The sequence below is a fragment of the Herpailurus yagouaroundi genome, unplaced genomic scaffold (genome assembly GCF_014898765.1).
Source record: "Herpailurus yagouaroundi ecotype Mexico unplaced genomic scaffold, PumYag 569, whole genome shotgun sequence".
NCBI classification, from domain to species: Eukaryota; Metazoa; Chordata; class Mammalia; order Carnivora; family Felidae; genus Herpailurus; species Herpailurus yagouaroundi.
Window position 1 is genome coordinate 3225172 of NW_024412786.1, and position 23265 is coordinate 3248436.

Consider the following 23265-nt stretch of genomic DNA (forward strand, 5'->3'; position numbering starts at 1 on the left):
CTCCGAGGGAGCCTGCACTGACTGCCCCCGCATTGTCCCCAGGTTGCCCGGAGCCTGCAAGGGTATGCAGCCCTTGAGACGTCCTCACCCCTCTAAATTACCCCCTCTGCCACTTCCTGGGCCACACGCACCCCCTGGTGGTCGTTACTGGCATTGTCTTTGCTCGGATTTGCTCCCTGCTCTGGAACCCCCTTGGGGCTGTGGGGCCTTTAGGGTCAATTTATCGGTGTTTTACAATCGAGGGCGTAGTTGGAGCCGGACACCCTGGTTTGGCTGCTGTGCCATATCTTAGGAGTCATTTTTCCAAGCCTCCCTGTGGGATAAGTCATGCCCAGCCTCCCGGGAAATCTCTTGTGAGGTCCAAAAGAGTTAAGTGCGGAGAAAACGGTTTCCGAGCACCCCCCGCCCCCACCGCCTCCATTTCAGAAGCCCACTTCCCCTGTCCAATACCCCTGGGATGCAAGGGCACTGGCAGGATCTCCCATCTTGAGGAAAGACTGGGGCCTGGGTGCTCTCTGGGCAGAGCCTGGTCTCCAGGATCTCCCCCACGCTGGCGAGAACCTTCAGTGAATGCAGACAACAGACCCTTGGAGGGGGTCCTGCTAACATCCCACCTCCCTCCCTCCCCTTGCCTCCAGTCTGAGCTCTGCTTTGGAGCAAAACCGTCCACTTGACCCCCGCAGGACCTCGGCGAGAAGGCAGGGCAGCAATGGCACCTCCACTCTGCAGGTGAGGACACTGAAGCTGGGAGCTGCCGGCCCTCTAGGCAGGCTAGGGCTGGACTGGGCTCCCCGGAGGAGGTGAAGCCTTTCAGGGCCTTGAAGCCCCCAGCCTGGAAGGGCTGCCTGCGTAGCGCCCCATTCCTTTGCCAGAGGTCGGGCACACTGACCACTACAGGCTGGCTGACCTCCGGCGGGGAGACCCCCCCCCTCCGCTTTATTCCGGTGCTCTGGGGCTACAGCTGCAGCCAGTCTGGGGACCACCCCAGCAGGTGTGATCACAGAGACAAATATCAGACAGAGCTGGTGGCGGACACGGGAGCGGCCCGGGGTGGGGCTGATGGCGGCTAAGAGGGGTGGGGCTGATGGCGGCTCTGAAAGGCCTTCCCAGCAAGGTCAGGGTTTTCTGTCCCAAACGGCCCTTCTGGCCGCTCCCGGCTACTCCTCTGCTGCTCTGCTTCCCTCAGCCTCTGGTCCCCCCGGTGGGGCAGGGCCCCCCCTGGCCTGGCCCACGCTTCCCTGCACCCTCTCGGCAGTTGTCTCAGACTCTCCCCTGCTGTCCCCAGGAGCGGCCTTGACCTCGATGATCCCATCTCCCCGGCCCCCTTCCTCCTCCTCCCTGCCCCCTGCCTCCAGCTCCCCACTGTCCCTCTCTGTTGTAGCCCCAGGTGCGGCCCCATGGGTGTCGGGCCGCTCGGCCTTGCGATAGACGAGGTAGCCGGTTGTGGGAAGCCTGTGGACCAGGGCTCCGGGAGACAAGCGGTGGTAGCCCTGTTCCCTGTACAGGAAGAGGCCGAATGTGTCAGGCTGGGTCACTCGGAACTTCGTGGCACAGAGCTGGTTCAGGGTGGCAACTGAGGCCCCTGGGGGCACAGCCAGGGTCTTGGAGGTACAGCCGCTGCTGGGGTCCTGATAGGCCACTCGGAGGAGGTGCTGTGCAGGAGGAGAAGCGAGAACGAGAGCTCAATCCTGCCTGGTATATATCTGCCCACAGAGCTCGAGGCCCCCAGTGCAGACTCCTCACTGGGTGGTATAGATCCAGCGGTAGAACCAAGTGACAGAAGCTTTTTGGACAAGGTGAGCTCCAAGCAGGGCTCTGAGGAAGGGAGAGAGCTGTGTTGGCTAGTGGGTCATAGCTGCGGGCAGGCCGGGAGGATGGCTCCCGCACGCCCCTGCAGGGAGCCTAACAACCTTACTACTCGGTGCCCTCAGCACTCGTCCTGCATGAACTCATTTAAGTCTGACATCCACCCCACGAGGTAAGTACCATGACCTCATTTTATAGATAAAGAAATCGAGGCACAAAGGGGTGACATAACTTGCCCACGCTCCTGCAAATAGAAAGTAGCAGAGCCCGCCCAGACTTGAACCCAGGATCTGGCTACAACGTCTAAACTCTTAACCAAGGCTAGGAAGGATCCCTTGACTGGATGGAGGGGAAGGTGAGGGGAGCATGGGCTGGGAGCCTGACTCCAGGAAAGGCCAGAGCCCCATGTGGGGGCTGGAAGACAGGATTTGGGGCTTGAATTTGCCACTCATGTCCCTTTCCCTCCCCGTGTCTTGTCTGTTTCCTTATCTGTAGAATGGAGAGAGTAATGGTCCTAATAATGGAAACTTCAGAGTTTCTATGAAGCTGCGGGGCTGAGCCCCTAGAGCATGGAGCACGGTGCCGGCACATGGAATGCACCCGGTCTAGAAAGGCTAGGCTTTGACATTGGGTCCACACAGGGTGCTGTTTCTCCGGCACGGTGACGTAGGACCAGAATTTCCCCTGCTGGGTCTCACTGGGAAAAGGAGGGGACTGCGCAAGAAGGTGCCAGAACCAACAGGCACCCCTGCCCCCCACCCCTACCCCCCACCCCCTGGGGGCTTGGCGGTGGGGGGGGGGTGGGCAACATGGAGGCCCTGTTACCTGGAAGCTGTGGGTGGCAGGCAGGCGGCGCTGCTCCCAGAGGCTGAGGGAACGTTGTAGCTCCTGGGAGGGGCTCAGGGGGAGCATGTGGGCCTGGTCCAGGCCACTCAGCAGGGCCAGGCTGGCCGAGAGGCTGGTCAGGTAGTAACCACCTGGGACACGAGGGGAAGAATGTAGCTCAGGCTGAGGGTGGGTGACCCTTCCCCAGACCCCACCACCTACTCGGGGGGCCCCTAAGGCATCCCGGCCCCCCACAGACAGGCAGGCGGCCCGAGGAGGGGCTCCCTCACCCTCTCCGGTGAGCAGGGTGGGCTCCAGAAGCTCTGACATGTACTCAGCCTCCAGCAGCAGCTCGGGAAGGTCGCACTGGGCCAGGACGAGGCTCAGCAGCGGGAGGAACGCGTCTGCCCCTGCACCCTCCCCTGTGGGGTGATAGAGGAGGAAGCTTCAGACTCCTCTGGGGTCCCAGGGTCGGTATCCACGCCTTGCCTCATACGGTGACCCTCCCCTCCACCCGCCGGGCCTTGGGTGATGTGGTCTCTATGGCAACCACCGATAGGGGCTGTGGAGAGGAGGCTCTACTCTCTGGGCCTCAGTGGCACCATCTGTGAGATGGGAGTGTTGGACCCATCCCCCCACCTGTGCTGTTCTGGAATTTCTGCGCCACCACCCCTCCCCGCCCCCCCCCCCACTCGGCAGGGGGCTGGCAGGGAGTGGTAGGAGGGGGCCTACCGGCCTGGGTCCTCAGGGCTGTGTAGAGCAGCTTGCAAGCCTGCAGGAGCCGCTTGACCTGGGCACTGGGTGAGTAGGCACGGAGCAGCTGCAGCAGCTTCTGACGCACCTGCTCCATCTCTCCCGGGGAGGGCAGGCTCAGGTGGGACCCAAAGGCTCCGGGGCCCTGGGACCGAGCCAGGCGGAGGCCCTCAGCCAGGCGGCCCAGGGAGCCGTCGGCAGAAAGCCGGCGCCGCAGGCGGGCCGCCAGGATGGGCCTGAGAGGCTTGAGCACGGAGCGATGCAGAGACTTCTCCAAGATGTGTTCTGCGGGGGAGAGGCGGCCAGGGTCAGGGGAACGAGGGTGCGAGTGGGAGCCAGAGTCCCAGGGCGGAGGTGGGGGGGAGGGGGGGTGTAGTCGGGGAGGAAGAGAGGCGAAAGGGAGGGGGAGACCTGGGGAGGTGGGAGAATAGCAGGGGAGAGGCGGGGAATGGGTAGCGCTGGAATGAATGGGGAGGTGGGCCGAGCCTGTGAAGCCTGGGCCGGAGTCTCACCCAGTCTCTCAGGTGGCAGCAGCTTCTCAGGGCCCAGCTCTGCGCTCAGCATAGCCCGAGCCCGGCTCAGTGCCTCTCGGACACCCTGCAGCTCCCGGGGCTCGGGGCCGGCCCGCACCTGGGTCAGCAGGTCCTGCACCAGCTGGCCGACGGCCGTGTGTCGGTCCTCCACCAGCGCCGCGGCTGCCCGGCCCACCTGCCGCTCCGGGGCCAGCAGGGAGCAGAAGGCAGAGCTCATGGACCGAAGCAGCGGCCGCCGCCGCCGGCGGCCCAGGCGGGGTGAGGTGGCTGGGCTTCCCCGGGACCCTGGCGCCCCCTCTTCTTCTGAGCTGCTGGGGGAGCCACAGTCTACCTCCTGGAGGGAGGGCAGGGGTGGAAGGCTGGGGCTGGCACTCCCTGGCACACGGTACCCCACAGAGCTCTCCCTCCGCAGAAGCTGGTGAGCGGGTAACCTTTCTGTCTGGTTGGGGGCTGCCCCCGGCAGCACGGGGACCGGGGGAGGTGGCATGGCAGGTGGAGACAGAGGGCTGGAGGTCTCCGTGGACACGCGTACTTTGAAGCTCCTCTTGAATTTCTCCCGCTTGGTGGGGCCCAGGTCCCCTGGGAACAGGGGATTGAAGAAGCACAGGGCGGCTCCTGTGCCCTGGTCCAGCTCTTGCGGGGACCGGGGCTTCAGCCGGGGCAGCAGCGGGCCTTCAGACAGGCCCGGCTGAGCCTTGGTATTGAGGGAGGAGCTCCAGAACTCTAGGGAAGAGAAAGCATTTGGGGGTCTCAGGGAGGCTTGGGGAGGGTGCCTGACCGAGGGAAAGGCACAGGCTCAGGCTGTGTGCCCATGTGCCTTCTCTTTCCCCCTTGGCCTCAGCTTGTCCATCTGTGCAATGGGTAGCAGAGGACCCCTTACCGATGCCCAGATGGGAGATGGCTTCCAGTTCCTTGTGGGTGGCTGCCTGGCAGATGGCTCTGGGGAGCTGGAGTGGGAGGAGAAGGATGTCCCTGAGGCCAGAGAGGGAAACAGAAAGCCAGGGGTGAGGGATGTTCAGGGCTCTGGGGGCTAGCAGGACCTGGAGGGGCTGGGAGGACAGGATGTCCCAGGGAGCAGGGACCAACGCAGACCAGGCGCCCTGCGGCCAGGCTCACCGGGTATGGCAGTAGGCACAGATGAGCTGGACCAGGTCTGGGAACGTGAGCTCTGAGCCCTCCAAGGAGACGCCTGAGAGACGGACGGGAAGTGTGGTTGTTTTCTGGGGAACACCCCCGTGCCCTGCCCTGACTGCTTCCAGCCCCTACCCCCCAGGCCAGTCCCGCTCACCCCCAGGGCTCTCCTGGATGTAGTGGCTAGAGACAAACGAAGGGCCGCTGGCCTCGGGCAGCCTCACGCACAGGGCCTGGCACCCACGAGTGTTAGATTTCCGCACCAGGAACGTCTGCAAGGGACAGGGGTCGGGGGCTCGGGACCTCCGTGTCCAGCCTCTCTCCCCGCCACCCTCCGCTGGCCAGTCCTGGGGTCAGGGGCCAGACTCACCCCCGGGGGCTCAGTCCTCAGCACGTGCAGTGCAGCCGCCGCGTTGGCCCGGAGCTGCAGCCACACGGGCCGTGTGCGCAGCAAGCGCTCCCGCAGGCTCACGGTGCGCCCGGGCCGCTGGGGCCCACCCGCCGGCCCCCCGCTGGCCCCAGGCACGTCGTAGAGCGGGTCCTGGGCTGGCCTAGGAGTGGTCACCAGATTGGAGCAGGGGTCCGGGGGGTGGGACCCTTGCCCGACCCTTTCCTCCTTCTCTGCCCTGGGACAGACTGCCGTCCCTCCCTGCCCCACCGGGCTGCCCTTCCAACTTCACTAACTTTTCTCTCTCCGGGTGCCCAGGTGCGAAGTTGGACAGGCTGGGGGCTCCGAGAGGGCCTGCTTCTGGCTCCCCAGGGGTTTCCATGGCTGGGAGCTCCTTCGGTTTCTCCCGGTTTCTCCCAGGACTCAGGAAGAGAATCCAGCCCCCAAGGCAACAGCGCGCTCACATTCCCGGTGGTGAGTAACACTTCCTGAGGGCGGTTCGCCCTGTCACGCCCCGCCAGTTAACTCTTGTGTGTCCATTCAGCCTGGGCAGTGCCCACTTCCTCTTTGTTCTGGGCCCAGCCTAAGGGGGCAGGCATCCCCCTCCGTAGAAGTGCCACCCCAGGAGCCCCAGCTGCGGGGCCACCACCCCCGCACAGTGCATCCTGAAGCCTTACCAGCCTCCCCAAACCACACAGGCAGGTGGGAAGGGGTTAAGCTGGGCCCTTCTGGGTCCCCACAGGCCCAAGTCTTGCCCTTGGGGCACCTTTAAGTCTGTGGTCAATTGCTCATCTGTGCGTGGTCTTGGGGTCAGCCCTGTGGGAGAGCACCCCCTGCTGGTCACAGATGACTCATCCTCCCAGCCTAACTTAGGTTTTGGAATATCAGGTTGCTATGGAGAAAGGATGCTGTGTCTCCATGGAAACTAACCCCTTTGCTTAACTGAGGTTCTGGGGGTGGTTCTAACACTCGGCGCTGAATGGTGGTGGGGGGGGGGGTTTGGTTGTGAGGTCGTCAGCACACGGTGCTGCCAGCTGCCTCCTACGCACACAGGCCCGGCCAGCCTGCCTCACCAATCTGCCAAGTGACTGGGGCAGGTGCAGGCATGACCCAGTCTCCAAGCACAGAGCACACGGTCCCCTTCTCCACCCCAGAACACGTGGTCTGCCTGTGCCACATGTTGCTTTGGGCTTTGCTCACGAGCCCCTGGTCATCCAGGGCCTGGTCCCCCACTCCTGGAGGGTATGGTGGGAGAGCCACCCCCTTACCCTCTCTATACCCCGACTCAGAGCAGGTAGGCTCCTGCTGTAGGAAGGTACCAGGGACCTCAGAAGAGACTGCCCTACTCAGGCTCCCCCCATGAGAGCCCTGATTCCCTTGCAAGGCATAAATCAGACACACATAGGTCATGGCAGAGTCCCAGGAAAGGTTTTAATTCCAGTCCCTGAAATCTGGGAGACAGATACCAAGAACCTCCTTGAGAAGACTCGGGGAGCCTTCTCATCTCTAGCGACAGCCAGGAGAGACAGGCCCCCAAAATGTAATTCCCGGGTCAGAGATCCCACGAAGTGGGGCCCAGATCACTGGCTCAGTGACTGGTCCGAGGTCAGCAGAGAGGATGTTGCTTTGGCTTAAGATGAGCCACATCTTCTTTGTCTGGGAGGGCACAGAGGAGGCTGACCTTTGGGAGGGGAAGGTGGCGGCGGGCTCACTGGGGACGGAGGAGACAGTCTTGCCTGGCTAGGGCAGCTCTGGGCCACAGCTGTGCAGGCCTCCGAGGAGGGCAGAGGAGTCCAGACCAGTGGTGGCTGGAGAGGAAGGCCCAGCAGCGGCACCAGGGAGCTGTCTGGCTAGACCCTGAGGGGTTTGTCAGTCCGCCTTCCCACAGCAGGAAAATGCAAATCCTGGGGTTGCTGCCAGCTGCTCTGAGGGGCCCCTTGGCCCTGAACAGCAGGGTCAAGGTCCTGAGGGAAGGCGGGAGGGGGAAAATCGCCACAGGTGAAAAGGTGAACCAAAAAGGGAGGAGCACCATCGCCTGTGGGGGGCTGGGAGGAGCAGCCTCGGTCTGGCCCAGGGCAGCTCTACGGCCATGGGCCCACCAGGGCCACCCCACTGCTGGGGCTCAGCATTCCAGCCCTCCCTGACCAGTCCTGGTTGTGGGGGGCTCCATCCCCTAGCCCCATCGACCTAGAGCTTCCCCACCCCCACCCTGGCTCCTGCTCCCCAAACTCCCAAAGTGCCCTCAGACCCAGATCGCTCTAACTGGGGCCACTGATCTGACACAAGCACTGCCTCTTTCTGGGCTCCTTTCTAGGAGGCTGGGCTGGGGGAGGGGGGCGGCAGGAGGCAGAGCAGCTCCTGTGGTTCTTACCATCTGCTTTTCTCTTCTGAGGGGACACAGCCGCCCTAGCCTGGGTGGGTGAGAAGAAGAGCCCCCCTTGAGAGTCTGCCTCCAGCTTGGCAAGTGCCCTCCTCCACATCAGCCTCCGGGGGGGGCGGGGGAGGCGGCGGGGTCAGTGCTGCATCCACACGGGTGGGGAGCGGAGGACCCTTTCTAGGCAAGGCTGTGATGTGGTCTCCCAGTCAGAGGCCAGGCCAGCCCGGCTGCCTTCCCGCCTTCCCTCCCTCCCTTCCCCCTATCCCATCAAAACCTGCCCTGGAAGGAGGAAGGGGCAGACACAGACTAAAAGGTCCCTCTTGCAGGGAAGCCTCAGGCAAAGGGGGGCCTGTGAGCTGACAGCGATGCCAGGGGACCTGGGCTGAAGGCAGGAGGTGCCGAGGGACGAGCAGAGCTCTCAGGCCCTCAGGAAGCCCACGTGTGGTGAGCCTGCAAGACCAAAGCAGGGGGTGCCGGCCCCACCTTTTTGATAGCTGTCCAGTCCTCCAGGATGTCAATCTCCTGCAGCATGTACACGATGTAAGGACCTGCAGCGGGGGTCAAGGAAAGCAGGAAGCCCAGTGGAGGGGGTAGGCAACAGGCCTCTGCCCCTCTGCCCCTCTGCCCGGGAGCTCCAACACTTGGGGGAGGTGGCACCACAGTGGGGAGGGGCTCAGGACCAGAGTTAGAAAGCAGGCTCCACCTCCTACCTCTTGGTTCCCAGGTTCTTGGGGTGGGGCCTATGGGGGGTACGGAGCCACACCCCTACCTACCCTTGGCTCCCCCTCACCTCCTCTCTCCAGTTTAAAGGTCAGCAGTCCAACACCCATTCCACCCACTCAGGGACCTTGCTCCTTCTGTTCTGACCCCTCATCCGGCCCCTTCTACACATACACTCCAGTCTCTTCCATCGTGGAAGTGATCCTCCCTTGGTCTCACGCTCCCCTCTGGGGACCATCCGCTCTGTCCTCTGTACCTGATATCTGCATGCCCTCACCTCCATTCACCCGTCAAGGCCTTGCAGCCCTGTCTCCTCCCTCCCTGCCTGGACTGCCTGCCATCACCAGGCAGCCAGCGCCCCGAGAACCTGAGGCCGCGGAAACACCCGGTGTGGAGACAAGGGCATGAGAATTCCATTCAAGTCTGTGCTGGACGACGTCAGGAGGGAAGAGGCTCAGCAGACCCTGGGCTGAAAGGGCTCATGCCTAAGGTGACAGGCAACTATTCCTATATGGGATGCGGGTGCCCCCAGTTTAGGCCACGGGGGTGCAGAGGAGAGAGAAGCCATAGCCACTGGGGAGGCGGCGGGGGGGGGGGGGAACCAGGAGAGGCTTCACAGAGGAGGTAACATGTGAGACAAGCACCGGAGGGGCAGAGATGGGCAGCAAGGCATCCCGAGGGAGGAAAGTGGGGGTGGGTGGGGTGGTGGGACAGTCTGGGACCCGTCTGGGATGGGACGTTGTGGGAAAGCCAGAAGGGCCTCCAAAGAAGTTATGGGGAGTCACTGAATGGACGCTCCTGTGTCTCTAGGGTCCATACAGCCCAGGAGAGACCCAGGGCCCCACAGAAACTCCCTGACGGTTGGATTTGCCTGGACAGGGCTACGTGAGGCCAAGTGACCATAAATGCGTCTAGTCTGACTCTGTCCTCCGTGTCCTCCACCCCCTCCCCCAGTCTGGACGTCCTGCCCAGTTTGGGTGCTCGTGGGTGGAAGGATACCAGAAACGAGAGGCGCCTTCTTCCTCTTGCTGGGCGGCAGAGAATCCCAAGTCTTTGCACTGCTTCCGGCATGGAGTCTGTCATCCCACCACTCTGTGCCCCAGACCCTGAGTTAGGAGCGAGGCGCTGGAGCCCCTGGGGCACCCTACCCTTGTAGCCTGGGCCTTTCATGCGAGCCAGGCCGTCCCTGACCCCTCCTCTGCCTCCCGCGGCGGTGGAGGGCACCCTCGCCCGGGGCTTGGAAGCTGAGCTCAGGCCCAGATGGCACAGCTGTGCAGGCCAGGGAGAGAGGTCTGTGCACTTTGGTGAGCCCGGTTTCTTCAACTGTTTAGGGGATAGTGGGACAATGACAATTCTGGCCTCTTTAGGACCCCATACGAACACAGGCGCTGTGGACGCAGAAGGGACTGTGGCTATTGTACGGGTGGGTGCGTCAGAATGACACCTCCTGTTCTGGAAAGAGTGCAGGGGCCGAGGAGGGTACGGAGACCCATACTTTGTGAGCCTCCACTCTATACCAGGCACTGGGCCGGGTCCTTTCTGTGCCTGGTTCCACTTAGTCCCCACAGTAACCCCAAGAAGCAGGTCCTCCTCCACGCCCCTCGGGCGGGCAGGGCAGCGGAGGCCCCGCCAAGGGGTGGGCACGGACAGAGCAGGGCCCAGGGCAGCCTCACCAGAGCTGATGTCCAGGCTCTGGCGGTCCTCTTCCAGCCTCTGGATCCGCTCCTGCAGCTCCCCCTGCAGGGTGTCGTAGAGCAGCAGCTTCTCACTCTGGAAGGGGTGGGGCCGCTCAGCAGGGCTGCAGGGCCCAGCCACTTCCGTTTGCCTCCCCCAGCGCCCAGCCCCATTCACCTCCAGGTGCTGCTTGGCTCCCTGCAGCTCACACTCGTACTTATTCCGGATCACGTCCAGGCAGAAGCCCTTGTAGATCCCTGCAGGGGGAGGGAGATGGGAGGCCCCGCTTGGCCAGGGACCCGTGGCTGCAAAAAGGGGAGCCAGGAGCAGGGCTGGGCAGGGATGAGAAAAGAAGGGAACCATGGGCTCTGGCAGAGGGGGAGGGAGGGGGTCCAGAGCACAGGACAGCCCGCAGACCTGCCACCTGAATGCGGATCTTGAGGCTCCGCTGCAGCCCCCCCAGAGGCTCTGTGTATTCAGGCGCTCTCTCAGCCCCCACTTCCTCCAGCCGCACCCTCAGCTGACTCAGCCGTTCCCTGAACAACCTGGGGGGTAAAAGGCAGCATGTTTGTCCCTCAAACACGAGGCCAAGCGCCTGCTCCGTGGCAGGCCCCGCGCGTGAGGCCCTCGGCCACCCCTGCCCGGCACCAGGCCCGCTGCCTCCTCACCCCGGGTTCCCGAAGACCCAGCCCTGGGCGCCCTCCACTCACTTCTCCTTTAGCTCTGAGAACTGCTTCTCCAGGTCCAGCATCTCGTTGACGCACTCGCCGCGACGCCGCTCGTAGTCCTCATCGTCCATCTCTGGGACAAGAGGCCGGTCAGGGCTGGCTGGGGAGGAGCGGGCGGGCACCGGGGTGTATGCCGTGGGGGCTCACCTGAGCTCTCCTCCTCTGACTCAGTCTGGCTGCCGCTCCGTTCCTCCTCGCTCTCTTCCTCCTCCCCATTCATCTCAGCGGCTGAATCACCCTCTGCTTCCATCTCTTCTGTGTCTTTGCCTGGAGGCTGCACGGGCATCTGGGCTCTGGGAGAAGGAGGGGAGCCATCACTTGCCACTGCCCTTAGTTCCAAGCAGGAGACTGGCCCTGCCGGGAGTCGAACCAAGCCCAGTCTGCACATCTCCCAGAAGCCTTGGAGCCGTGGAAACGCTCACATCCTTGGACACTGTTGGCGATCCCAGTCTGCGGAATGCCGGCCAAGGGGATGGTCCAGAAGATGGGAAACACCGATGGGTTCCCCACTGCCTCTGGGACTGGGCCCAAACTTGTGACTGCACTGGTCCATTTTCCTCACCCCACTATCTAAGGGTCAGTCGTTAAGTACACCATTCCTTCCTCCTCTTCACGCCTTCCTGCTGATCCCTCTGCCTGGAGTGACCTCACTTTTCTTTTGGAGAACATTCTGCAATCCTCTTGTCCTCTCACTGTGCTCTGGGTCAAAGCCCACGTCCTTCTGCTTCCTCTGGAGCCTCATGCTAACAGCGTCCCCATCTCCATTGCTCCTGCAGCTCTCCCTCTTGACGGCTCCTTCCCAGGAAACTTCAGGTGTGATCAGTGCTACCCCCCCCCCCCCACCATTTAGAAACAGCAGAAACACAAGACCTTGCCCCATTCCACTTAACCGCTCCCCATCTCCCACTTCACAGCTACACTCTTCAAGGCTCTGGCTGTTCCTACTCTTGAATCCCCAGGGTGTTCCATTCCATTTCTCTATGCATCGCCCTCGGCTGAGGCGAATCATGTGGCCTTAAGCGACAACCTCCTTGTGCCCAGTGCCAGTATTTTTTAGTGCTTATCTTAGTTGACTTCTCAGCAAGAATGAACACTATTAATCATTCCTTCTTTTAGATACTCATCTGGTATTTACTAAAGGTCTAATATACGCCAGGTACCGTCAGACAGTGCGGCAGACGCTGTGCTCAACGAAGCAAATACACAACTTGAGATAGACCTCAAGTTTACAGGTTCCTGGGAGAGAGGCAGAGAAGTGGAAATGTACTGTGGTGTGAGAAGAGTTAAGACTGGGGAGGGGGGCATATGGCAGAGCCATCTAACTGGAACCTGGAGCTGGCTCCAACGGTGAGGGCTTACAGAGGAAGATCCTTGCTGCATCAGCAGGGAGGGCTTGCAGACAGATGAGCTGGGATGGCTGGGGAGGGAACTTTCCAAGCAGACCGAATAGCATGTACAGAGACCCCAAAACGAGAGAAAGGGCAGGGTGGGGGGCAGAGGAGTGTAAGCCTCAGAGAGAAGTCTGGGCTGCAGAGATGTGATGGTCATCAGCATATAGTGAGTTCTTCAGGCCTTGGGAGAGGGTGCGACCAGCAGGGCAGAATGTGTGGAGAAGAGGTCCATGATGGAACTCCCAGGGTCACCAAAGGGACAGATGATGAAACCCCTGCAAAGGAGAAGGAAATTAGCAAGAGGCGGAAGAGGAAAAATTCAGTCATGGGAGAAAGAATTTTAGGAGGAAGGAGCGGTAACAATGCTGCCAAGAGGTCACCTACGAGGAAGACTGAATAGTCCTCTCAACATATAATCTCTCTGCCCACTGGAGGCTTCTATTTGGTGATGTTCTTCCCACTTCCCCGGGCACGGCTTTGTAGTCCTTTACATGCACGTAGACGCCACTCCCTCCGGGAAGCCCTATTTATTTACGTGTCCTCCCTGCCCATTTTCACGTTTGCCCAACCAGGCTGTAAGCCTCACCAGGGCAGGGATGCACATGTACCTTATTCATCCGGCATAGTACTTACTCACTTCACGGCTAGAGCATGTGCGAATACAAACTAAACAAAGCACACTCTTGGGGCGCCTGGGTGGCTCAGTCAGTTGAGCGACTGACTTCGGCTCAGGTCATGATCTGGCGGTTTGTGAGTTCAAGCCCCTCTTCCAGCTCTATGCTGAGAGCTCAGAGCCTGGAACCGGCTTCAGATTCTGTCTCCCTCTCCCTCTCTCTGCCCCTCCCCCGCTCAAGCTCGCTCGCGTTCTCTCTCTCAGAAAGAAACATTAAAAAAAAATTAAACAAAGCACACTCTTTCAGGGCAGGCATTTATTTCTTGGTCGCCCCAGGGCCCTGTAGTGGTAGCAAACCCACCAGGTACTGTTCGCTTTCCTCGACACCAATTCCAGTTCTGTAAAACAACTGGCTCACAGGACGGTTTAGTCACATTCCTCAAAGATTTCACAAATGATCTGAACCTGACCTGAAAACCCTCAGTTCTCCAAACCAGCCTCATCTTTCCCATTGTCAAGCCCCAGTTCCTGCAGTTCCCAAATTTTGCAATCCGTCTTCATTGTTAAATGTATACGTTTACTTTGTCTCCAGCGGTCTCTGATTCTAACGAGTGAGCCAATTTAATCACAACCTCCCCTCCTTACCCTGGTGCAAAAAGAGGGTAACCCTCGCCATTCTGAGTGTTGTAGAGATTGCAAGGGAAAAGGGGCGGAAAGGAAACTTGTAAGGCGCTGGGCACACTCAATTTATATTTTTAGAAAGTGAGCAAGCATTCCGAGGGCAGGCCTCTACAGAAGACCGATTCTTCTCCCTCGAGGAAGCCAACCCACACCCTGCGCGGCGCGGCGCGCCAGGACCCTCCCGCCCGGTTCCATTCCCGTCTGCGCCGGCGCCGCGGGCGGGGCAATCACTGGCTCTTCGGCGGCCAGCTGCGGCCCCGCGGCGCCGCACGCGTCCGGCCGGTTAGGTCCCCGCTTCCGCCCTGACTGGGCTAGCTCCGACCCACTGGCCAGAGGGGCCGAACCAGGTGCCATGAGCAGCGTTACGCACCGCGGCGAGTGGGGCCTCCGGGTTGACGCCTGAAACTCCCTAAGAGGTGCCCGCGGCCGCCGGGCTCCCGGAAGCGTCGCGCCCTTGCCTCTTCCCCGGGAGGCGGGGCCCGCCGCACTTCCGTGTACGCGATCAGGAGGCGCCCGTCGCCGAGCTCACATTTGGGCAGCTGGGGGCGAGGCATGCTGGGATACCGCGGGGCCGGTCTCCATAGCAACCGGCCGAAATTGGCGCTGGCCTACGGCTGGTGGAGAAGGCCCTTGTGGTTTTCTTGCCCCGCTGTCCGCGCCCCTCGGTCCGCAGCGACCTCCTTCCCCGGTGCCCCCGCCCCTCGCGTGAAAGGGAAGAACCGGCGACCCCACCCCCTGCACGCCAGGTTCGGGAGAGTAACGGAGCCAGCTGTAGGTGTGAACACTCATTTATTTACATATGGTCATCGGTAGGCAAATAGCCCAGCCCAGCCTGTTCGAGGGTACAGATCTGGCACGGAACCTGCAGACTCTTCCTTTCTCCAGAGCTCCTGAAGGCGGAGGCCTGGAAGAACCAGGAGGTGTAGGCTTCTGCCCGAAAGCTAAGAAGTAAATCCAACGCCTCCATCTGATTTCTTTCCAAAAAGTTCATTTTGTTAAGTCCTCCGACTTCCCAGTTCTGCCCTGTTCATACTCTTTGCTCTCCTACTGCCCACCCACCCAAGATTGTTAATAATAATAACAACAATAATACTGTAATAATATTAATAATACTTCACATTTGTACGAAGCTTACAGAATGTTTTCACATGTAGCATCTCATCTGAGCCTCCCAACAGTTCTGTGAGGTAGGTATTTTTCACCTCCCTTTTTACAGATGGGATAACTGAGGCTCAGAGAGGAAATGGGATTTGCTCAAGGCCACACAGCTAGTTAGTGGTAAAGCTAGGACTTGATCCCAGCACCCCATATTCAAGTCCAGTGTTCCAACACCACAGCTACCACCGTAAAGTGGAGTGACATTTCTTACCCCTGTCAGGCCTGAGGGACGGCCTAAGGAGGGAAGAGGCTGAGACTTCTCGGACTAGGGGAGGGAAGGGCTCAGCAGTGACGAGGGGAGTCGGGGTACTTGGCCTTCAACTCCTGTTTGAACTGGCGATAAAGGATCTTATTGTGCTGATTTTCGGCCTCCTTTTGGGGATGGAACTTCAAAGCTTCCTTGAAGCCCTTATGAACCAGGAAACCTTCGTTCAGCACCTCGAAATCAAATCCTGCCACGTGCAGCTCACAGGCCTGTTGGGGGAGAGACAGGTCAGCGAAGTTGGATGACATTTCTAGGGCCAAGACTGACATCCCTAAAGCCTCTCTCCAGCATCCCCACTCCTCTGGAGGCATCCTGGATCTTCCACACCATCCAGCCACCTCCTGAACTATGACTGTCCTTCCTCATTGGCTCTTTTCCATCCAGGACTACTCATAGCTCCCAGAGCCCGCCATTCCTCCTACCCCCTTTCCCCTGCCCTCTCCCTTTTGGGCACCTGGCTGATGCGATTGAAGCCGTACTGCCGAAAGCGCTCGTCGAAAGTGGGCACCTTGCCTCCGGCCACGTAGAATGGTTCCCAGGGGTCCTGCCAGGGAACCACATAGGCAGGCCTCAGCAAGGTCTCTTCCGGCAGGTTGACCCAGCGGGAGTAGTTGGTGGGCGCCTGGCAGGGCGTGCACAGCCCATAATAGAAGGGCCGCACCTCGCCTACTTGATAGAGCTGCAACAGCTCGTTCTTGTTCGTGGGCATGCGGCGTGCTCGGCGGATCTCAAAGGCAGGCACCACCAGCGCTGTGCCCGCCCACTGCTTGCTCTGATCCAACATTTCCCTCAGGCCTCTCCATAGCCCCTCGCTGGGCACCATGTCCACGTCGATTACCAGGGCATAGTTGGCCCCCTCACGGGCCAGATTCCTCAGCAGATTATTGGGGTAGGAGACATTGGTGCCCAGCGCATAATTGATCCCGGGCTGGGCCACCCTGGCTAGCTTGTCAAAGACCTCCTGGCAGGACCGCAGCAGGGCAAACTCCCCCGGTTCCCGGGGATCGGGCACAGCGGCCTCATAGCGCGAGGGGCACACAAGGTGCATGGCCACCCTGGCGCGCATATCAGGGCAGTGGCTGCTCAGCGCGTAGGTCAGCACCGTGGCTAGTTGCGCCTCCTCCTTGGTGGCCGCGAACACCGACACGGAGAGCGGGCCCTCCCAGCGCTCCAACAGGCCCGACAGGTGCAGCAGGTTGTCTACGCTGGCATGCGTGGCCAGGATCACATCATTGGGGTCCATGGTGGTCTTCAGGAGGCCCCTGTAGACTCGGTAGTCGCCACTGGCGTCCAGGACGCCTCCAGAGGCCAGAGCGGTACGGAGCTGCGCCTTGACCTGGTCCACGGACCGCGGGGACGGGGGAAAGAACTCGAAATACTGGTCTTGCTCCTCCTGCCCGTGCAGCCCGGACAGCAGCGACAGGTAGAGCAGCTGCAGCATCGCCACCAGCATTAGCGCGGCCAGAAGCAGCTGGTAGAAGGCGCACCGGATGGCGTAGGACATCTGCATGGCTCTCGGGGCTCCGAGCGCGCAGCAGGGACCACCGGGCCGCAGCCTTTGCCAGCCGCCGCAAGCCCGGATTTACCGCAGCCTGCCGAGCGCAGCCGAAGCGAGCCGAGGCGAGCCGAGCCCGGCGTAGCATCCCCTCCCGAGAGGGGCTCGGGGTGCGCCAGCTCGCCCCCTGCGCGCGAGGAGGAGCTACTGCATCCGCCGCCGCGCCGCGCTTTGCAAACCCTGAAAGTGCCCGCGGCCGCGCCTGCCGGGTTCCCAGGGGTATGCACCCCTCCCTCCGGGTCAGTGCGCGACCCCCTGGACCAGGCGCGTCCTGAAACCCCGGCGCGCTCGCCCCCGCCTTAGGGAGGGAAACCGTGGCAGAGCTCGGTTGCAGCTTGGTGAAGGATGGCGCGGGTTCGCGGCTGCGGCGGGCGGGAAGGAACACAAAAAGCCCCTTTCTTTCCGCCTTCTCTCCCTCCACCAGCTCCTGCGAAATCCACACTGAAGAATGGATGCTGGGGGCTCGGAAGGTGCGGAAGAGATGAGAGATAAGGGTGTGTGGAACGAGGCGCCCTACGTGGGACGAGGTGGCCGAGTGGTTAAGGCGATGGACTGCTAATCCATTGTGCTTTGCACGCGTGGGTTCGAATCCCATCCTCGTCGGTCGCGTTTTACACGGCGTGAGGGGTGTACTTTTCTGCTTTCCTATAGGAAAGGGGCCAGAGGTTCAGTGGCACCCAGAAGACCCGAATTGGAGTTCTGGCTGATGCCAGACTTGTGACCACTGTGTCATCTGCAGTAATTAGAGAGGCCCCTCGGGAGGTGCCACCCTAGTGTCCAAAGTAGTGGAATTTGGAAGTGGTGAGTTTGATCACTTAAATTATTACTCTTTTCGGCCCACTGATTCCCCTCCCGCTAGCAATTCTCCCAGAGCGGACGCCATGTGTCCACACACCTCTCCCCTCCTCCCCAACACAGTTTAAGCAGGAGACCTACAATATTCTAACCGTAGCTAACGTATACAGAAGGCGCTTAATACGTGTTTGTGAAATAATTGATCCATGGACTGTTCAGAAGAGGAAAGGCTGTGGGGAAGGGCAGGTACTTCGACTGCTAAATCAATGATATGTAATAACTGTTCGTGCTTTGTGAATCTTGGGGAAGCAGCTTTGGGGCAGACTAAGGAGGGCCTCCAATTGCCAGGACAAGGTTTGCCCTCCTCTCTACAGGCAGTAGGAAGCCAAGGCTGTTGAATTGAAGAGGACCAGGGGACCTATATTCTGCAACCCCAGCAGTAACACCTGCTGAGCACCTGCTCCACACCAGGGGCTGTGTTAGGTACCCCTGATAGGGCCTTGCAGGACGCTCGACAGGTACTATCTTTGAAGGTTTTCACTGGTGACCTGTACTGGGAGAGAGGAGATATGAATGTGCAGATCCTTTTAGCACAAGCCTTGCAAACCGAAGGCTCAGACGTCAGATTTGGTGCTGTTAGGGTCTTTTTTGACCTGCTCGGTGTTGAAAACAACCGTTTGAATCACGTTAGTTGTTAACCTTGGTGAATCAGAAGATTTCACGGAAAATCCCCACCGCCAACTTCTGTTTTAAATTCCAAAAGATCCGGCAATTCCAGGCGTGCATTTCCACAGGGTGACAATCAACCAGAAGGTAAGAGTAGCTCACCTTTTGCAAATAGTTTTCTCTTTGCTAGAGGCTCAACCCTGCCCCTTCACTACTCACCCTGGCCCTTTGAGCATTTGACTTTCATCTGCAGCGCTCACATCATACCACCTCCACTGAAGATCTGCCCAGGCATCTGCTCCCAGTACCTTCCACCTCCCCCGCCCTACAGTGCTAGCCACATAGCAGGCAGCAATCTGTGTTTGTTGAATGAGTGAATAGGAAGCTTCTGAAGTGTCCCCAGTGGCCTTGGCATAAGGGGAGACTGAAAAGTAGCGACTGGGCCTCACTGAGGCGTCAAGATCAAGGAAAACCACACAGAAAACCCAGAGGAAGGCCTACAGACTGCTATTGTGGGCGGAAAGGCCTGGCTGGGGAGACACGCTGTCTGTGATGGAGCAGAGCATGAGAGAGTCAAAGACCAGAGTTGAAAACCATTAATAAGGGGTCTGCTTTCCACATACCTTACTCTCTGCGTCTCTTCCCTCTGGCCATTCCTGATTTATATATCCCTTTGTAATAAACCTGTAAACCAGCGAGTGATCTATTTCTCCGACGGCTGTGATTTGCTCTAGCAAATTAATCAGATCCACTGAAGGGGCTGCTGGAACCTCTGATTGACAGCCAGTTGGTCAGGAGCACGGGTGACAACCCGGACTTCCAACTGGCATCTGAAGGGCGGGCGGTCTGGTGGGGCTGAGCCAGTCGGCTGTGGGATCTGATGCTGTTTCCAGGTAGACGGTGTCAGAATTGAGTTGCATTGTAGGACACTCAGCTGGTGTCAGAGAATTGCTTGGTGTGGGGGGAAAACCCACACATCAGAATTGGTGTCAGAATCGTATGTATAGAAATACAACTGAATTTTGTGTGTTCCTCTTGAATCTTCTAATTTTGCCGAATTATTTTTTTAATGTTGATTTTTGAAAGAGAGAGAGAGAGAGAGCACAAGCAGGGGAGGGGCAGAGAGAGAGGGAGACACAGAATCTGAAGCAGACTCCAGGCTCTGAGCTGTCAGCACGGCTGAGCCACCCAGACGCCCCTAAATTTATTCATTAGCTGCTGTAAGTGTGTGTGTGTGTGTGTGTGTGTGTGTGTGTGTGTGTTGCATGTATATTTTTCAGAATTTTTTTTTCTGTATATGTGTGTGTTATATCATCTGTGAATATGGATAGTTTTGCTTCTTCCTTTCTAATTTGGATGCGTTTTATTTCTCTTTCTTGCCAAATTGCCGGAGTTAGAGCTTCCAGTGCAACATTGAAAAGATGAAATGATAAAAGCGGGCTTTTCCCTGATCTTTGGGAGAGGCTTTCAGTCTTTAAACATTGAATATGACACGAGGTGTGGATTTTTCATAAGTTCCCATCTATTCCTTGTTTGTTGAGTGCTTTTATCTTGAAAGGGTGTGGGGTTTTGTCACGTGTTTTTTTCTGTATCAGTTGAGATGATCTTGTGTTTTTCCCCCTTCCCTCTATTAACGTGGTGTATTACATTAAGTGGTCTTTTTATGTCGAACCACCTTGCATTCTGGAGGGGATCATGCTGGGTCATGGTATATAATCCCGTTGATGAGCTACGGGTGCTGTTTGCTAGCATTTTGTTGAGATTTTTACATGTATATTCATAATGGATATTGGTTATTAAGTTTTCTTATGATGTCTTTATCTGGCTTTGGCATCAGGGTGGTACTGGTCTCATAGAATGAATGAGTTAAGAAGTGTTTCTCCGCTCTTGTATTTTTTGGAAGGGTTTGAGAGGATTGGTGTTTGTCCATTCTTTAAATGATTGGTAGAATTAGCCTGTGAAGTCATCCGGTCCTGGAATTTTCTTTGTTGGTACATTTCTGATTACTGATTCAATCTTGTTACTTGTTATAAGTATGTTCAGACTTGCTATTTCTTCTTTAATCGGTTTTGGTAATTTGTGTGTTTCTAGAATTCGTTAATTTCATCTAGGTTTCTTGTTTGTTGGTGTACAACACAGTATTCTCTTAAAATCCTTTTTATTTCTGGACAATCAATAGTAATGGACCCACTTTCCTTTCTGATTTCAACAGTTTGAAGGTCCACTTTCTCTTTTTCTTGGTAGTCTAGTCAAAACTTTGTCAATTTTGTTGATTGTTTCAAAGAACCAACTTTGTTTCATTGATTTCCTCTTTTGTTTTTCTGCCCTCCACCCTAATTATTTATCATCTCCTTCTTTCTGTTAGCTCTGGGCTTAATTTGCTCTTCTTTTTCCAGTTCATTGAGGTGTAAAGTTAGGTCAGTGATTTGAGACCTTTCCTTTTTTTTCAGGACCCGGATATCAAGAACCTCACACTCCACCCACTGAGCTGGTCAGACACCCCCTTCTTCCATTTTAATGTAGGCATTTACAGGTATAGATTTCCTCTCAGCATTGCTCCGGCCGCATCCCATAAATTTCAGTGTGTTGTGTTTTCATTTTCTTTTGTCTCGAAGCATTTTCTAGTTGGTCTTTTGATTTGTCCCTTCTTCCTTCCTTTCCTTTCCTTTCCTTTCCTTTGATGGGGGATTTTCAAGGTAGTTCTTTTATTTTTTTACAGCAAAACAATTGCAAGCTAATCGTAGAATATAGTATACATTGTATAGATTCTTTTTTTTCCCCAAAGTATTGCAGTATAGTTGACATACAATGTAATGTTAGTTCCAGGCATACAACCTAGTGATTCTACAGTTCCACATCGTCCTCAGTGCTCACCACATCCCACCTGTCACCACACAACGTTATACCAACATTACTGACTGTATTCCCTATGTGCTACTTTTCATCTCTGTGACTTCTTTGTTTTATAACTGGAAGTTTGTACCTGTTCATACCCTTTGCCTGTTCCACCCGTCCTCCCAGCCCCTTCTCCTCTGGCACCCCAACAGTTTGTTTTCTGTATTTATGGGTCTGTTTCTGCTTTTTGTTTGTTTTGTTTTTCAGATTCCACATGAGTGGGTGAAATCATATGGTATTTGTTTTTCTCTGTCAGACTTACTTCACTTAGTATAATGCCTTCTAGGTCCTTCAATTGTAAATGGCAAGATCTTATTCTTTTTTATGGCTGAGTAATATTCCACTATGTGTGTATGTGTCTCACATCTTTTTTTTTTTTCCATTTTTAAAAATGTTTATTTTTGAGAGAGACAGAGCACAAGTGAGGGGAGGGGCAGAGAGAGAGGGAGACACAGAATCGGAAGCAGGCTTCAGGCTCCTCACTGTCAGCACAGAGCCCGACTCAGGGATTGAACTCATGAGCCATGAGATCACGACCTGAGCCGAAGTTGGACGCTTAACCGACTGAGCCACCCAGGCGCCCCTCACATCTGTTTTATCTGTTTTACCCACATCTGTTTTATCCATTCATCCGTCGATGGATACTTGGGCTGCTTCCATATCTTTTGACTTCTTTTTTAACCCAGTAGTTCAGAGTCTGTTGTGTAATTTGCACACATTTGTGAAGTGTCTACTTTTTGTTTATTGATTTCTAGTTTCATTCCATTGTGATTGGAAATGATACTTTGCAGGATTTCCACCTTTTAAAATTTATTGCAGTTTTGTTTGGTGACCTAATTTATGATCTATCCTGGGAGAAGGAGGTCCATTCTGGTGTTTGTAGGTGAGTGTTCTGTGTGTGTCGGTTTGGCCTCACTAGTTTACGGTGTGCTCAGGTCCTGTGTCGATCTTCTGTCTGGTTGTTCTGTGCTTCATTGAAAGTGGGGCACTGACATCTCCAACTACTCTTGTAGAAGTGCGTATTTCTCCTTCAAATTTGTCCATTTTTGCTTCATATTCCTTTAGGATTTTGTTGTTAGGTGTGTATGTTTATAATTATTATACCTTCTTGATGGAGTTACCCTTTTATGAATACGTAACATCTTCCTTTGTGTCTTAAATAATTCTTGATGTAAAGTCTACTTTGTCTGATATTAGTACATTCACCCTTGCTGCCTTTTGATTACTATTTGCATGGAATAACTTTCCCCACTCTTTCATTTTCAGCCTATTTGTATTTTTTGCTCTCAAGTGAGTTTCTTTTTTTTTTTTTTTTTTTTAAAGTGAGTTTCTGGTAGACCGCATAGACAGCATATGGCTAAATCATTTTTTAATGTTTATTTTTGAGAGCGGGGGGGGGGAGTGGGGAGGGGCTGAGAGAGAGACGCACAGAATCCGAATCAGGCTCCAGGCCCTGAGCTGTCAGCACAGAGCCTGATGCGGGGCTTGAACTCATGAACCACAAGATCATGACCTGAGCTGAAGTCGGACGCTTAGCTGACTGAGCTACCCAGGCGCCCCTGGTTAAATCATTTTTAATCCATCTAACAGCCTCTGCCTTTTAATTGGAAAGTTGAATCAATTCACAAACCAGGAGGCCTCTTGCGCATAAAAGGGTAAGAAACTAGTAAGGACTGGTTTCTCAAATGTTTGTGTCTCTCCACCAGGCCTATCTCGGTACTTGCCACATAGAGCTCCCTACGAGCGTCTGCTGATGGCAGCTGGCTGCTTCTGAGGGAATCTGGGCCTGCTGGCAGAGCCGTGTCAGGCTGGGGAGGTGGCAGTGCCCGGAGGACTGGAATCAGGAGAGGAAGGAGCAGGTGCAGCCCATCAGTCCCAGTATTTGTTTCCAGCATCGGAAGCCAGCTACATACTGATCTAATGGGCAAGTTGGGCTGGGTCTGCCGGGAAGGAGGATGGGAAGGTTGTGACATCATAAGGACCTCTGAGGGGTGAGTGTCCTCTTTCTGGGCCCAGAAAGCATCCTCCACTGCTCAGCCTACCGTGGGCTTGCTCCAGATGACTGTGGACTGGCACCAGTGGGTTTCCTGGGACTGTTGCCTGGCCTGGGAGAGGCGGGGGGTGTCTGGCAGGTCTAGGAAGCCTTGGGTTCAACAGACAACGGTCTGTGAAGGTGGAGAAGGAGAAGGGGGTCAGGAAGTGTGTGGTCCTGTCCTCACATTTCCCAGTCCAAGGGTACGGCTAGACCTTGTGGTCCGTGCTGGTACCTCCAGGACCACAACCACTGTCTGGTGGATCCAGTCTGTACTCC

The 23265-nt window shown here is 57.0% G+C and overlaps 3 protein-coding genes, 1 long non-coding RNA gene and 1 other non-coding gene across 9 annotated transcripts; 2 read left to right on the forward strand and 3 right to left on the reverse strand.

The window, feature by feature from the left end:
* Nucleotides 1-899: 899 nt before the first annotated feature.
* On the reverse strand, nt 900-6246 carry RIN1 (Ras and Rab interactor 1). Its single transcript, XM_040466092.1, has 10 exons — nt 5733-6246; nt 5419-5599; nt 5206-5320; nt 5034-5106; nt 4798-4889; nt 3897-4640; nt 3364-3669; nt 2922-3053; nt 2632-2783; nt 900-1652 (listed from the first exon to the last, which is right to left on the reverse strand). The coding sequence occupies exons 1-10, from the start codon at nt 5816-5818 to the stop codon at nt 1158-1160; spliced, it is 2376 nt and encodes a 791-aa protein (XP_040322026.1). The 5' UTR covers nt 5819-6246; the 3' UTR covers nt 900-1157.
* A 596-nt stretch (nt 6247-6842) lies between these two features.
* On the reverse strand, nt 6843-14098 carry BRMS1 (BRMS1 transcriptional repressor and anoikis regulator). Of its 4 annotated transcripts, none has more exons than XM_040466098.1 (11): nt 13991-14098; nt 12295-12601; nt 11083-11228; nt 10918-11008; nt 10625-10752; nt 10385-10464; nt 10207-10270; nt 9533-9625; nt 8297-8361; nt 7808-7847; nt 6843-7400 (listed from the first exon to the last, which is right to left on the reverse strand). In XM_040466098.1, the coding sequence occupies exons 3-11, from the start codon at nt 11219-11221 to the stop codon at nt 7393-7395; spliced, it is 708 nt and encodes a 235-aa protein (XP_040322032.1). In that variant the 5' UTR covers nt 11222-11228; nt 12295-12601; nt 13991-14098; the 3' UTR covers nt 6843-7392. The 4 variants fall into 4 exon arrangements, with proteins under 4 accessions (XP_040322032.1, XP_040322030.1, XP_040322031.1 ...); XM_040466096.1 differs by having other exon boundaries at nt 10207-10303; XM_040466097.1 differs by lacking the exon at nt 12295-12601 and having other exon boundaries at nt 10207-10303.
* Nucleotides 14099-14392: 294 nt separating this feature from the next.
* Nucleotides 14393-16667, reverse strand: B4GAT1 (beta-1,4-glucuronyltransferase 1). Its single transcript, XM_040466095.1, has 2 exons — nt 15498-16667; nt 14393-15252 (listed from the first exon to the last, which is right to left on the reverse strand). The coding sequence occupies exons 1-2, from the start codon at nt 16551-16553 to the stop codon at nt 15061-15063; spliced, it is 1248 nt and encodes a 415-aa protein (XP_040322029.1). The 5' UTR covers nt 16554-16667; the 3' UTR covers nt 14393-15060.
* Nucleotides 16668-16782: 115 nt separating this feature from the next.
* Nucleotides 16783-18761, forward strand: LOC121023892 (uncharacterized). Of its 2 annotated transcripts, XR_005787536.1 has the most exons (3): nt 16783-17068; nt 17250-17399; nt 17775-18761. It is a non-coding gene; the product is annotated as an uncharacterized LOC121023892 (long non-coding RNA). The 2 variants fall into 2 exon arrangements; XR_005787535.1 differs by having other exon boundaries at nt 16783-17399.
* On the forward strand, nt 17120-17201 carry TRNAS-GCU (transfer RNA serine (anticodon GCU)). The gene has a single exon. It is a non-coding gene; the product is annotated as a tRNA-Ser (tRNA).
* Nucleotides 18762-23265: the final 4504 nt, after the last annotated feature.

What these genes read in the sequence shown, in the direction of transcription:
- BRMS1 (XM_040466097.1), bottom strand. Translation starts at nt 11,221, where the DNA reads ATGCCCGTGCAGCCTCCAGGCAAAGACACAGAAGAGATGGAAGCAGAG. An exon ending in GTCAGAGGAGGAGAGCTCAG is followed by an intron (nt 11,009 to 11,082) that starts GTGAGCCCCCAC and finishes CTCTTGTCCCAG; the next exon opens with AGATGGACGATGAGGACTAC. An exon ending in TTCTCAGAGCTAAAGGAGAA is followed by an intron (nt 10,753 to 10,917) that starts GTGAGTGGAGGG and finishes TTTACCCCCCAG; the next exon opens with GTTGTTCAGGGAACGGCTGA.
- RIN1 (XM_040466092.1), bottom strand. Translation starts at nt 5,818, where the DNA reads ATGGAAACCCCTGGGGAGCCAGAAGCAGGCCCTCTCGGAGCCCCCAGC. An exon ending in CATCTCCCATCTGGGCATCG is followed by an intron (nt 4,641 to 4,797) that starts GTAAGGGGTCCT and finishes TCTCTTCCCTAG; the next exon opens with AGTTCTGGAGCTCCTCCCTC. An exon ending in GCTGCCACCTGAGAGACTGG is followed by an intron (nt 3,670 to 3,896) that starts GTGAGACTCCGG and finishes TCTCCCCCGCAG; the next exon opens with AACACATCTTGGAGAAGTCT.
- B4GAT1 (XM_040466095.1), bottom strand. Translation starts at nt 16,553, where the DNA reads ATGCAGATGTCCTACGCCATCCGGTGCGCCTTCTACCAGCTGCTTCTG. An exon ending in GCTTCAATCGCATCAGCCAG is followed by an intron (nt 15,253 to 15,497) that starts GTGCCCAAAAGG and finishes CTCCCCCAACAG; the next exon opens with GCCTGTGAGCTGCACGTGGC.